Source organism: Molossus molossus, unplaced genomic scaffold (assembly GCF_014108415.1).
Source record: "Molossus molossus isolate mMolMol1 unplaced genomic scaffold, mMolMol1.p scaffold_m16_p_6, whole genome shotgun sequence".
Classification (NCBI taxonomy): domain Eukaryota; kingdom Metazoa; phylum Chordata; class Mammalia; order Chiroptera; family Molossidae; genus Molossus; species Molossus molossus.
Window position 1 is genome coordinate 44,098,927 of NW_023425399.1, and position 15,309 is coordinate 44,114,235.

The following is a 15,309-nucleotide window of genomic DNA, read 5'->3' on the forward strand; positions in this document are numbered from 1 at the left end:
GAAAAATTAATTATGTGCAAGCAAATGGTTAAGAGAATTATTTTAAAAAAGACTGTTTCTTGGAGCATTTTTAGATTCACAGCGAAATGGAGAGAAAGGTGCAGAGAATTCCTATTTTGCCCACCATCTCACCCCACAGCCTCCCCACTATCAACATCCCCCACCAAAGTGGTACATTAGTTATACTCGATAAACCCACATTGACACGTTATCACCTGAAGTCCATTAGGGTTTACTCTTGGTGCTATACATTCAATGGGATTTGACAAGTAATACAGTGTCATATGTTCACCATTAGAATATGGTAAAGAATAGTTTCACTGCCCTAAAAATTCTCTGTGCTCCACCTATTCATTCCTCCCTCCCTCTTTTGTCCTCTGTAATGACGGATTTTTTTTTTTTTTTTTTTTTTATTGTCTCCATAGTTTTGGCTTTTCAAGAATGTCATATCATTGGAATCATATAGTATGTAGCAACTTTTAAGATTGGCTTCTCTCACTTATTAATATGCATTTAAGTTTCCTCTATGTCTTTTCATGTTTTGAAAGCTCATTGGTTAAGAGAGTTTTGACTGTTGCAAGTCTCTTTTGGTGCTTGGAAAAATATATATTTATATATTTATGTGTAAAAATATATCTAGATCTTCAGATAATACTTTTTTAAAAAAGTTTATGCTGATTTCCCAAACTAAAATCATTAGTAACTTATATAAAAATGTTTGCCATAGTTCTGTATCACTTATATTATTTTAAAAATATTTTTCTCACCTTTCAAATTTTAAATACAGTGAATGAAATTTTATATCACTATAAAGAGAAATCACCTAACAAAATTAACAAATAGCTATTAAAATAAAAAGATGTTTTTAAATTTGTAACTATGCATAATTGATTTAACAAAGTATAGTGGGAGGGAGAGAGGGAGAAACATTGATGTGAGAGAGACACATCGAGTGGTTGCCACCCACACGACCCCAACCAGGGCCAGAGATAAGCTGCAACTGAGGCACATGTCCTTAGCTGGAACCAAACCTGAGACTCTCTGGTCTGCGGGCTGACACTCTATAAACACTGAGCCAAACTGGCCAGGATGATTTAACAAAGTTTGAAGTTAATTGTCTTTAGCCTTCTCTCAAAGATCCAAATACCCAGAAGGCACTTTTACCTCAGAAGTTTTTATTGTCTACTAATTCAATTTAGCTTTCTTTTAAAAGCAAAATTTATCATTACTTTTCTTTTTCCTATCAATGTTTATTTAGCATGTTTACTTTTCTTCCATCAACATCTCTTCTTGTATTCCACTCCTTTCTGATTTTAATTTTATTATTCCTGATATACACCTTTTATTCTTTTAACTGGGTTCTTTTGGAAATTTCTTTCAGTTTTTGTATGAAATTACCTTTATTTCACCTTCATTTTTAAATGCTTGTTTTGCCAGGTAGAGAATTCTAGGTTAATGATTATTTTTTCCTTTGAATTTTAAGAAGTATTATGCTGCTGGTTGGGGAAATATAGCCCATAGACCAAATTGTCAATTTTTGTATAGTCAAATTTTAGTGTTCATAAATAAAATTATATTGGAATACAGTCATGTTCTTTTGTGTTCATATTGTCTCTGGTTGTTAGGTTGTTACTGTATTATAGTTGCAGAATTGAGTAGATGTGCAAAGAACATGTGGCTCATAAAGCCTAAAATATTTATTATCTGGCCCTTCACAGAAGTATGTCATCCTCTGTGCTGCTGGCTTCTGTTGTCACTAATGAGAAATATACTCTCTTAGTGTAATTATTATTCTTTCATAGACAGTCTTTTATGTGCTTGCTTTCAGGGTTTCTCTTTGTCTTGGGGGTTTTGTAGTTTCACTGCTATGTATTTAGGATTTATTTTTATTTTGCTGCTCAGAACTGAGGATTCATGTCTTTCACCAATTCTAAAAAATCATTAACCATTATTTTCAAGCAACATTTTACTTATACTTTATGACATTCCTATAAGACAAAGATTTTTTTCATTTTGTCTTACATGTCTCTTAACTGAATTTTATTTTCCTGTTTCTATGTGTTTATTTCTATATGCTTTTTTTGAAACTGTTTTCCAGTTCATTCTCTTCAATCTTGTCTAACATGTTTTAATCAATTTAATTAGTTTACATTTTAATGACCATATTTTTAATTATTACAGTTTGTTTTCTTTTTAAAAATTTTTAAATTTATTTTTCTTTTCTTTATTGATTTTAGAGAGAGAGGAAGGAAGAGGAAATGTGAGATAGAAACATCAATGAGAGAGAACATCGGTTGGCTGCCTCTTGCATGACCCCCACTAAGGATTTGTTCCACAACCTGGACATGTGCCCTGACCCAGAATTGAACCGGCAACCTGTTGGTGCACGAGTTGACACTCAACCACTGAGCCAGGCTTCTTTTCTTTTATAATTACCTTTTCTCATGGCTTTTTTTCCTCTTTCTATACTTCTAATAATTGTAATCCTACTTGTTTTTTAAAAACTAATTTTTTTCTTCATTGGCTTTAGAGAGAGAGGAAGGGAGAGGGAGAGAGAGAGAGAGAGAAACATTGATGAGGGAGAACATCGATTAGTTGCCTCCTGCATGCCCCCAACTGGATATAGGGCCCACAACCTGGGCATGTGCCCTGATCAGGAATCGAACTGGTGACCTCTTTGTGCATGGGTTGATGCTCAACCAGTGAGCCACACGAGCCGGGCTCATACTTGTTTTATAGGCACATTCAGAATCTTTTATCTGAAGTTATGGGGGATTTTCATACCACACAAGTAATATGGATTGGGATGCCACACCCATTTTGGTCTAGAATTTGGACTCCTCACAGTATTTTTGTTTTGTTTTGTTTTGTTTTGTTTTGTTTTGTTTTGTTTTCCACCTAGAGCTATAGGTAGAGAAAGCTTTCCGTCATTCCTTGGGCTAGTTTTCTAGTCCCCTCATTCACCGAGAGGTCCACTCCTCCAAAGTCCAGATTTTATGTATGGTTTTAGTTTCAGTTCTCTGTTTTGAATGAGGCTCATACTATCCCTGTGGAATGTTATAATCTGTCCCACAGGGTGTGCTCAGATCTGATCCCTTCCTGAGCCATTGGACACAGAGAGTCATTGCCATCTGGGTGGCGGATGCCCCTTGCTTGTCCTCTTTCTTCTTTTCTTTTTTCCCAAGGTCAGCTCTCTAATTATGCTATCATAATTTATTTTATTCAGAATTTTTATATATTTGTAGCATTACCTTATTATATAATATTTTACAAATATGATGTTTCTTTCTAATTCTGATTCTAAATTAAAACCAAACCCAGAAATGACAATATTTATGGCTAGCTTGAATAGAGTCTAGACACTATTAAAGTATATTTCTACCCAAAGAAAGTAAAGGATATTCACAAATGTGAAAATTTATCGTCTCTATTAATGCCATGTCTTTGTAGGAAGCACCTAATTTCCCAATCACGGGGGATGTGGAAAGCATAATTGAGTATTTAATTGCTGGGATAGTAGTCCCCCAGGTTCTTATTGCCTCCTTTGGAACATTTTATTGCTTGTTAATGCTTTCATAAGATGAGAGTAAAAAAGGCCTCTGGTGAGATACCTTTCAATGATTCTCTCCCTGATGGGCTATTGTGTAGGGTATGTGGTTGATCTCCTAAAATAGAAAATATTGTCTGAAATTATATACATGCCAAACCCAAAAAGAGGGGACTTGCATTGGGACCAAGGGTTTCAAAACAGGAATCAGGAATTCAGATGAGAAGTTCTGGATGTAGTGATGATTGGGCAACAGTGTGAATCTACTTAATACCACTGATCTGTACACTTAAAAATGCTTAAAATGGGCAGTTTTATGTTTGCATATTTTACCACAATAAAAGAGATCAGATTTCAGCCTTATATGTAAGGTTTTGTTTTTTATTGTTGGGTTTTTTTGTTTTTTTGTTTTTTTGGCAATAAGAACATAGTGTGCATTGAGAAGTTATAATGAAGAAGGCATTATAATACATTATTGTGTAATTTAAAATAATTAAAAAAAATTAAATGTCAAGAAATATTAATTTAGAGTTAGAACATGAAATCAGTTCATTGTAGCTGGGCTATACTAAAGCCATATTAGAAAGGAAATGCTAACAGGTCATCGAAACTTGATTGCAACTTGATTAAAGGTGTGTTCGTTTAGCTAGGAAAGGAAGTGTCTATCGCAAAGAAGACTGATTGGCCCTGTGATCATCAGCAATGTATAGGTGTCTAGGAAAACTATGAAGGTGTCACCCAAGCATACCCATCTCTAATTTTCTTGGCTTAGACTCTCTACAGTGGATGAGGGCCCCTCAGGTTTCACGGCTGATGAGCACGTTCTTGAGGTTCATTACTTTGAATCCTGAGAATATCATGCTCAACAATAATAATATTAATGATTATTGATATGTACTGAGCATTTAACTGTGTCACACACTGATTTCAGTGTTTTGTCTATAATAACTCATTTATAAAACCCTTTGAGGTATGTATACTATCTCTAATTTATAGATGAGGAAACTGAGGAACAGACAGTTAGGCACTTTGCTTAAGGCCACAGCTAATAAGGTATAGCAGCTGGTTCTCCTCCCTGGTACTCTGATTTCACATCCTATGTTCTTGACCATGGCCCCAGGTAAGCCACCTTCTGATAGCTGGGCTTTTTGTGTAATTGGTTTACAAAGAGAAAGTGCATGGGTGGCTCTGCCACAACAGTGTAGGAAGCTAAACCAGCTTAAAGAAATGTTATTTAATCTGCAGAATGTGAAAAAAAATGTTGAGCCAATATTTCAAATTTTGGAGATGTTATATAAATACCAAGCTTTTCTTCCTTTTCAAAATGTTAAGATCTGCCATTCTGAGCCCACATTTCCACAAGGCAACATCTAGCTGGAGCAAGCCTATTCTGAGGTTCCCATTTCACTATAGTCACCTTGACACAAAGGTTGCAAGATAGTGGTCACATAGCACATGGGAAGTGGAGAAATAGTTCCCTTCTACTCTGTTAAGGAGAGGAAATAAGACTTTTACTCAACTCATGTGACTTACCTGTTAACTTTCTGGGCTCAGAAACATCTGGACTGCCCTGCTGTTGACCTTCTCTTTGTAAAGGAATAAATTAGCATTTTGTACTTGTCCTTTCATTTTCTGTGAGCTTGGACAATGTACGGTCATTACCGTACATTGGGTGTGCTGATGAAACCCCTTTGTAAGCCTGCAAAGTTAAGAGTGGTATGAATTTACCAAGATAAAGTCCACTGGATGAGATTTTTGTCTGCCATCTGCCACCTTTACAAATCCCCCTGCATTACCCTGCTCTTTGAATCCTTAACATCTGAATGTTTATGGTTAAGAACAATTGAGTTACAGTTAATCTGAACACCAGTGGACTGTGAGGACAGGGGTACTTCTTATCCACAGAGCCACCCTAAAGATTACTTGAAAGATGGGAGTGATATGGGTCTGGGCTGGAGGAAGATGCACAGGGTTCTATTTCTGACCAAACATGTGTATCCCGAGGCAAGTCACTTCACCTCACGGACCTCAGTTTCCTCATTTGACAAGGGAGGAGCTGTCTCATGCCCCTGTGGTGCTGAAGTTTTTTGGTTCTTTCACAAAATGAAAATTATGCAAGAATATATCTAAACAACAACAACCCAACAGATATATTGTGTTTTGAAAGAAAACTATACACACTGCATTATTTCATTTATGTGATGTTCAACAATTGGCAAAGATCATCTATGAACTAGAAGTCAGAGTAGTAGTTACCTTTGGAGGGGCAAGTTGACTAGGGGGTGCTGGGCAGCAGCCTTCCACGGTGCTGGAAATTTTTCATGTTGTTCTTAAAGTCGGTACCATGGTGAAAAATTAATTTGCCTGTTTTTGACCTCACTGGCTAGTACATAATAACATTTTTTTCCTAGAAAAAGAAAAAGGAAAGAAGGAAGGGAGAGATGGAGGGAAGAAAGAAAGAAAGGAAAGAGAGAGGGAGAGAGAGATTGAAATCATTATGTGGTCTGCTGTTCCTGTCAAGGGCATTCCCCAAAGTGTCTTTCTGAAGCACTAGATTCTCCACTGTTGTCATTAGATTCTTCTCAGAAAGGGCTGGTTATACAAAGAAAGCAGGTACTTTTTATGGAACTTCTTATAGATTTTAATGAATATAATGGTCCCTCAGGAATGCTATCACAAGCAGCATTTTCTTTATTTATTTGACCATAGAATGTTTTGTCTCAAAATCTCTCTCAGGACTGCTTCCCCTCTGAACACCAGTTTGGGGACTCTATTTGGAACATGGGCAGCAGCTTTTAGTATTTCCCCTGTAACTCTTGACCACATGCATTGGTGGCTAATTAAATATAAAAGGACCCTGAATCAGTAAATAATTCCTTTCAATGTTTTTCAAGCCTATTGTTAGAATACTTTAAAGCAGCTTTGTTGGAAACAAAGAATACAGTTGCAGAAATTGCTAGACAGGATGATTCTCAGAAATATCATTCTCCTGTAGAGAAACATGTCAGCTGGTTTGTGGTGACAGTCATCACAACCTGCCACAAGGCAAAATATGTTCCACTAGCACTCTAATAACATGTTCACTCTGACCATATGGAAATTGAATTAATGTCCAGTTTTGTAAGTACTGTAACTGGACTGGCTTGTCATCTTAGATTAACAGTGGGTTGTTTTCTCTCTTTGGGGGACAGGATTAAAAATGTCAGTACTCACTTCTCCAAGAGGAAAGGTGGAAGTTGTTCATTGCCGAAGAACAGAGTCACAGGATATTTCTTGTATCAAAAACCTCATTAGAAAATTTACCCAGAAGCTGTTTGGAAGGCTTAATATCATCTATCTTCTGTAAGTATGTAGCTACGTAAACTTACTATATTTATCAGTTTTATCACTTAGCAGGAAGGAATGCCAATCCCCCATTCCTTTGTCCTATGGGGCTTGTGGCAAGGAAATGGGCACCAAGAAAGTCTACCCTACTGAGCAGGAGATCTCTGGGAACTATCTCTAAGTACTGTAACAATATGCACATCAGAAGGGTTACTCATGGGTTTTGAATTCAGGCAAACTTGGGTTCAAATCTCAACTCTCCCCCCCCCCCCCAGTGGAGTCACTTGAGGAAAGTTAATTATATTAGCTACCAGTTTTGAGAATTTATTTTCTTTCAGGCTCTGTGCTTTGCCAACATCATCATATTTAATACTCTGATACTTCTCTGAGTTAACCACTATCATGTCCATCTTAAAGATGAAAAAATGGAGGCCTGCCAAGGTCAAGCGGTTAGTAAGTGACAAAACCTGAATATGCTCTTATCCACTGCTGTTAAAATATTCTTCTAAATTTCAAAATATGCATTTTTTTCTTAAATGATCTTTTTTCTCCGTTTTGCTTTTGGATACCAGAATATAAATATCCTATAATCCTCATTATTTTTATTGAAGAAGATAAGAGATAGTTCAGTATTTTGGATTTCATAAAGCTTCATATTAAATACAATTGAAATATTTAAACTAAGGCCAGCCTAAAACATTACAATTTGTAGTTTCTGATTGGCACACTGATGGGTATAATGTAAACTGGTACAGTTTTGTTAGAGAGCAGTAGAACAATTTGTATAAAAGACTTTAAAATGTATATACCGATGAAATGATTGTATTTTTTGGCATTATTATTAATGGTGTCCTCTGGATGGAAACAATATGTTGATACACACACACACACACACACACACACACACACACACACAAATTAAGGACTGTGCAGAGAACATTATCAGAACGAAATCAGAAACTTAAGGAGAACAGTAGGTCTCAGTGAGTATTTTTGCTATATTTTAGAAACCTCATGCTTCTGTGTTCACATCTTTGCAGAGAACAGAAAATAAACACTCCCTTCACCTAAGGATGGAAGTATTAGATACCTTTGTGTAAAACTGGCTTGTTCATTGTAAAGAAGAATGAAATATAAGCCCACTGGATAGAAGTGGACAGTAAGCAAACTAGCCTGTTTCAATCTCAGTGTGGAATGAAATCTCTCCCAAGGATTCATAAGCATATATTGACTTGAGGTCCATGTTAATTATATCTGTGGTTCCAAAAAGCTTCAAAACATCCCAGAGAATGACTGCATTTTCAGACAAACAAAAATTGAGTTAGTTTACCAATGTGTGTCCAAGACACTGGCTGAAATAAATACAGGTCAAGCCTGAAGGGATGGAGCTTCAACTCAGACTACAAATAATGCAGAGGATGTTCCAAGGAACATGAGCTCACAGTCAAAAATCACAAATATACATGCACCATTGCCTAGTTGGTATGACTCAGTGGTTGAGCATCGACCTATGTACCAAGAGGTCACTGGTTCGATTCCCAGGCAGGGCACATGCCCAGATTGTGGGCCAAATCCCCAGTGGGGGGGGGGGGCATGCAGGAGGTGGCCACTCGATGTTCTCTCTCATCGATGTTTGTATCTCTCTCTCTGTCTCCCTTCCTCTCTCTCTAAAATCAATAAAGAAAAAAATTTTGTTTTAAAAAAAGAAACATGCACTATTACCGAGAACCAACAACAAAATATTGATCAGAATCAGATTCTCAAAGGCTTCAGATATTAAGCCAGACAAAGAATATAAAATAACTATGTTTACTGTGTTTAAAGTGAAAAGATAAGTCTTAAAAGATTATATTAGTGAATAGTGAGCTTTGAAAAAAAGTCAAATAGACCATCGAGAAATACAGACACAGGGGTGGACAAAAGTATGTTTAAAATTGTGAGTATGCAAAACACAGAGTTTATTTTTTTGAGTTAATAAAGCTATCGTAATAATCATAACTTGCATGTTCTTTTCATGAAAAACTGTAAACCTACTTTTGCTCACTCCTGTATAGTTGAAATCAAAAGTTATATGGATGAGTCAAACATCATAATTGACACAGTTGAAGACAGAAGTAGTGAGGTGGATGATTAATACCAACAAATTATCCAGAATTCAACAGAAAGAGACAAAAAAAAAAAATGAGTGGGCCATTTAACAATTAAGACTAATGGGAAGACAGAAAGATGGCGGTGTAAGTAAATGCAGTATCGCCTCCTCCACAACCACATCAAAATTACAACAAAATTGCAACACAACCATCATTCAGAACCACCTGAAATTGAGCTGAATGGAAGTCCTACAACTATGAAATTAAAGAAGCCGCCACATCGAGACTGGTAGGAGGACGGAGGCGTGGATGGGCTGGTCCCACATCCACATGTGGTGGATAAAAATCAGGAGGGTTACCTTGGCTGGGAAGGCCCTCCCTGAGGAGTCAGGGGTCCCCATCCCACACCAGGCACCCAGCTCAGGGTCCCAGTGCCAGGGAGAAAAGTCCCCATAACTTCTGGCTGTAAAACCAGTGGGAACTGAGGCAGAGGGAGGCTGCAGCTGCAGAAGCCCCAGCAGTTCCTCTTAGAGGGCACCTCTCACAGACTTACACAGACCTGCCCCCTCTGAGCTCTGAGGGGAGGCATTTTGAGGGGCACCAGAGAACAGGGAAGAACTGAACTGTTTGGCCTCGGGATGAGGGTTGGAGAGGCAGCTTTCTCCTGGACAGCCATGCTCATGGAGGCCGCTTTTCCTTTGGTGAGCCCTTCCCCCACAGGGCAGGTACACAGCCGCCATATCTGGGACTCCAGCAACCCAGCTCACACTGTTGGCCCCACCCTGGTGATTCCCTGAGGCACTGCCCCACCCAACTTTTGGGCCCACCCAAGCTCTTTCCAAAGGCTTTACCATAGGATTGGCCTGTCTTGGATCCTGCTTCAGAGTTCCCTAAAATCTCTCAAACAAGCAGCAGCTGGTATCTGAGGCCACCAGTGCACCTGGCACCATCGGGCCAGTGGACACCCTGTGTCAACACAGACCAGTGCACACTAGTGGAGCTGTCAAGGTGCTGGTTGTGAAAACCGCAAAAAAACCGGGAGCCCAGCCCCACAGTAGCAGCCTGGTCAAAGTTGAGATATACCCCCAGTGACAGAGGCTAGGGAGCAGATATCCATCCCCAGGCAACAGAAGCACAGATCAGCAGCAGAGAACTAACACCCCCCCGCCCCCCAAAAAATAAAAAAAACTACAGCAAAGGCTGAGCAGGAGGTGAGCCCACTGGGCAGCAGCACTCCCCAGCCACCAGCGGCAGGTCCAGGGACTCCATAGGGCCCTATGTGACCCAGTGGCCCACAAGAGCATTGTGGAGCCAGGGCTTGAGAGAGGCCAGTCTCAGCGAGCCCCATACCTCTTGTTAAGTGGCCCCAGGCCTGGCACTAGAAGCAGTTAGCCTTGGTTCACAACTTGGCTTTTCCTGGACACCTCCAACCCCCGCACAAGAAGCAGCCATCTGCAGTTCACTTTGTAGCTTATGCTGGGTGGCCCTGGATAGAGCACAGGCAGTGGTGACCTTTCAGAGCCAGCAAACCTGGTGGACACCTTCACCACATCGAAATACCACCACCCAACCACTTCAATGAGTGGACTCAGTGGGTACCATGCTGAAGTAAGCCTTGTTCTGTGTGATGGGCTCCTACACCACTCATCCTCCAAGGGAGTCAGAGGCCAGTTGTCAGTAGGTACAGCCAGTCCTTGCAGCTGATCAGCCTGAGTAAATCCCTTCCATTGATGTACCAACAGCAGTCAAGACTCAATTACAACAGAAGGGTGTACAGTCCACACAAGGGGTGTACCTCAAAGGCCCAGGTGGGGTGATCAGTGAGGCTATGTCACTGGAGCCTACAGGACACCTATAACAATAGGCCACCTTATGAAGCCTTGGAGGCATAGCAACTCTGCCTAGTACATAGAAACAATCATAGGGAAGCAGCCAAAATAAGGAGACAATGAAACATGTCCCGAACAAAAGAAAAGAACAAAACTCCAGGAAAAGAACTAAACAAAATGGAGGTAATCAATCTAACAGAAGGAGAGTTTAGAACACAGGTTATAAGGTTGCTCAGGGAATTTGGTGAGACATCCAAGGGACTTAGTAAGACCTTCAAGGAACTTAAGGAGACCTCTGTGGATCTTAGTGAGAACATCAGCAACATAAAAAAGGGCAAGTCAGAAATTAAGGATGCACTAACTGAAATAAAGAATAATTTATAGGGAATCAATAGTAGAGTAGGTAAAACCAAGAAGCAAACCATCGATTTAGAATATAAGGAAGCAGAAAACACCCAACTAAAACAGCAAAAAGAAAAAAGAATCCTCCAAAAATGAGGATAGTGTAAGGAACCTCTGGGACAACTTCAAGCATGCCAACATTTGCATCATAGGGGTGCCTGAAGAAGATAGAGAGTAAGAAATTGAAAAACTATTTGAAACAGTAATGACAGAAAACTTCCCTAACTTGGTGAAGGAAACAGACATACAAGTCCAGGAAGCACAGAGAGTCCCAAACAAGTTGAACCCAAAGAGGTGCACAACAAGACACATCATCAAAATGCCAAAGGCTAAATACAAAGAGAGAATCTTAAAAGCAGTGAGAGAAAAGTAGTCCATTACCTACAAAGGAGCTCCCATAAGACTGTCAGTTGATTTCTCAAAAGAAACTTTGCAGGCCAGAAAGGAGTGGCAAGAGATATTCAAGGTGATGAAAAGCAATGACCTACAACCAAGATTACTCTATCCTGCAAAGCTATCATTTAGAATCAGTGGACATATCAAGAGTTTTCCAGACAAGAAGAAGCTAAAGGAGTTCATCACCACCAAACCAGTATTATATGAAATGTTGAAGGGTCTTCTTGAAGGCAAAGAAGAACAAAAATATGAACAATAAAATGGCAAATAATGCATATTTATCAACAATGGAATCCACAAACAAAATGAGCAAGCAGAACAGAAACAAAATCATAGATACAGAGAACTTTTTGTTGCTTGCCAGATGGGTGGGGGCTTGGGAGATGGGTGAAAAAGATGAAGGAATTAAGAAGTACAAATTGGTTGTCAGACTGATGAATCTCAAAGGGAAAGGGGGACGGAGGGTGGGATGAATAAACCCAAGAACTTCTATGCATATATGCATAACCAATGGAGACCGACAATAGCGTGGGGAAGGCAAGAGGGTGCGGAATGGGGAAGAGGAGGGTCAATGGGGAAAAAAGGGAGAAACATCTGTAATACATTCAATAATAACGATGAGTTTTTTTTTTTAAAGACTAATAGACTGCCAGAAGGAGATAAAAGGGAGTAGAACAGTCAATATTTAAAGAGATAATGGCTGAGAACTTTCCAGAATTGTTGAAAGCATCATTTTGTCAATCCAGAAAACTCAATGAATCCTAAACAAGATAAATGCACAGAGAAATCTACAACTAATCAAATTATAATAAAACAGCAGAACACCAAAGTTGAAGAGATATGAAAAATTATAAGAGAAAAAGAGACAAATTACTGTACAGACCTAAAGATTAGACTAATAGATGATTTCTCACTAGCAACAATGGTAGCCAGAAGATAGTGGGCCATCTTCAATATTGGAGAGAAAATGATATCAAACTAGAATGATATATACCCACTGAAACAATTTTTTAATACTTAGGAGAAAATGAATACATTTCAGACAAACAGAAACTAAGTTAGTTTACCAATGGGCTCTGAATAAAGGAAATGCCTCAGAATATACTCTATGCCGAGAGGAAGAATATTTCAGCTGGAAAGCCCAAGTTACAAGAAGGAAAGTAAACAAAAATATGAGCAAATATATGGGTAAATTTAATTTGTATAAAACAATAACAATAATAATTAATTTAATATAGATATTTAATTAAGTTTTAAGATGTAAATAATTTAGAAAAATACAGGACAATTGTATATAAACTGGGAGGTACATGTTTATATGGAAGTACTCATAAGGTATTATTCAGGGGGAGTGAGTGGTAGCTAATACCCAAAGGTGCCTTTCCTCTCTCCCATGAACCATATATCCTGCATTTGTATCCTTCTGTAGGCCCTTCTCACACTGAATCTGGGCCAGCCCTGTGTAACCAATACAAACCTGCAGAAGTGATACTCTGTAACTTCCAGTCTAGATCATCTAATAAGAAGTCTTGCAACTTTCAATGGGCCTCTTGGAATTCTCCTTCTCAGAATCCAGATGACATATTGTTAAACACTCCAGTCACATGGCCATATGCAGGTGCTTCATGTGACAGCTTTAGCTGAACTTCCTGGCAAAAACCAGCATCAACTGCTAGCCATGTGAGTGAAATATTTTAGACACTGTAAACATTGAGGTGACTACAGCCACAGCCACAATTTGACTGCTATCCCATTAAGAGACCCTAGGCAAAAAGTGCTCAGTTGAACACACTCAACACTCAGATTCATAAGAGATAAATGGTTTTTAAGCCATTAAGCTTGGGGTGGTTTTCACACGTTAATTGATAACTGTAACAGAGGGTAAAGACTTTGATGGAATATATGTTATGTGACTAGGATAATCATTAAAAGGATAGGCATTGAGATGATAACTTCTGATCTATAGAGGGAAATGGAATAAGAAATTTAAAACAAATCCTGAATCTACAAGAAGGCAAGATAGGAAGAAGAAAAAATAAACAGAAAACGTGGGACATGTTAATCATATGACAGGAAGATAGAAAAAAATCAACGATATCAGTAATTACCATAAATATATTTGGGAAAAAATCTTTAGTTAAAAGATAAATATAGATTGGCTGAAAACAGAACAAAACAAAAATCAGTCATATTTTGTGTATGTGAGACACCTAAGATACAAAGGCACAGAAATATTTAAAGTCAAAGTACTGGGAAAAAATGACTTCCAGCCCAAGTCTTATTTAAAAAAGGCTAGTGTTGCTATATAAATAGTAGACAAAATATACTTTAGGGCAAAAAGCATCAATACAGATAAAGAGGGTTTAGTTCTTGAGAGAAGTGTCACAGCTTTAAATGTTCTTGATGACGCAGTCCTAAAATAAAGCGAGGGGGGGCGGGGAGTGAGGTAGGATGGGAAGGAGGGGACAATGGGGGGTAAAAAGGTACATCTTTAATACTTTTAACAATAAAGATGATTCTTTTGAAAAAATTAAGGAAAAAGTACTGGTATAAGAACAGGCAGATAGATCAATGGAAGAGAACAGAGAACCCAGAAATTGACTCAAGACAATATGCTCAATTAATATTTGACAGATGTGGCAAGAGCATACAGTGGAGTAAAGACATCCCCTTCGCCCTGGCCAGTTTGGCTCAGCGGTTAGAGCGTCCACCTGCGGTCCAGAGAGACCCGGGTTCGGTTCCCGCTAAGGGCATGTACCTCGGTTGCAGTTTGTCCCCGGCCCTGGTTGGTCGTGCGGGTGGCAGCCACTCGATGTGTCCCTTTCACATCGATGTTTCCCTCTCTCTCTCTTCCTCTCTCTCCCTCCCACTCTGTCTGTACAAAAAATGGAAAAATGTCCTCGGATGAGGATTAAAAAAAAAAAAAAGACATCCCCTTCAATAAATGGTGTTGGGAAAATTAGACAGCTACTTGCGAAAAAATGAAGCTAGACCACCAACTTACACCATACACAAGAATAAACTCAAAATAGATAAAAGACTTAAATGTGACTTGTGAATCCATAAAAATCCTAGAAGAAAATGTAAGCAACAAAATTTCAGACATCATATGCAGCAGAATTTTCACTGATACAATCCCCTAAGGCAAGAGAAACAAAGGGAAAAATGAACCCATGGGACTACATCAAACTAACACAGCAAAAGAAACAACCATCAAAATGGAAAGAGAACCCACTATATGGGAGACCATAATTGCCAATGATGTATCAGATAAGGGGTTAATTTCCAAAATATATAGAGCACTTATACAACTCAACAAAAGGAAGACAAGGAACCCAATTAAAAAATGGGCAGAGGACCTAAATAGACACCTCTCCAAACAGGACATACAAATGGCCAAGAGACATATGAAAAAAATGTTCATCACTAGTTATTAGAGAGATGCAAATTAAAGCAACTATGAGGTATCACTTCACATCTGTCAGAATGGCCACCATCAACAGATCATCAAACAACAAGTGCTGGTGAGGGTGTGGAGAAAAGGGGACTCTAGTACACTGCTTTTGGGATTGCAGATTGGTGCAGCCATTATGGAAAACACTGTGGTGTTACCTCAGAAAGTTAAAAATTGAACTGCCATTTAACCCGGCCATCCCACTTCTAGGAATATACCCCAAGAAGCCAAAAACACCAATCAGAAAGAATATATGTTCATAGCAGC

The 15,309-nt window shown here is 38.7% G+C and overlaps 1 protein-coding gene across 1 annotated transcript in view; it reads left to right on the forward strand.

The window, feature by feature from the left end:
• The first annotated feature begins 6,746 nt into the window (after positions 1-6,746).
• The window catches only part of CFAP61 (cilia and flagella associated protein 61), a 551,989-nt gene continuing 543,426 nt past the window's right edge, over positions 6,747-15,309 (forward strand). The window contains exon 1 of the mRNA XM_036245530.1: positions 6,747-6,889. Within this exon, the coding sequence (XP_036101423.1) occupies positions 6,747-6,889 (143 nt within the window). The remainder of the gene's footprint in view (positions 6,890-15,309) is intronic.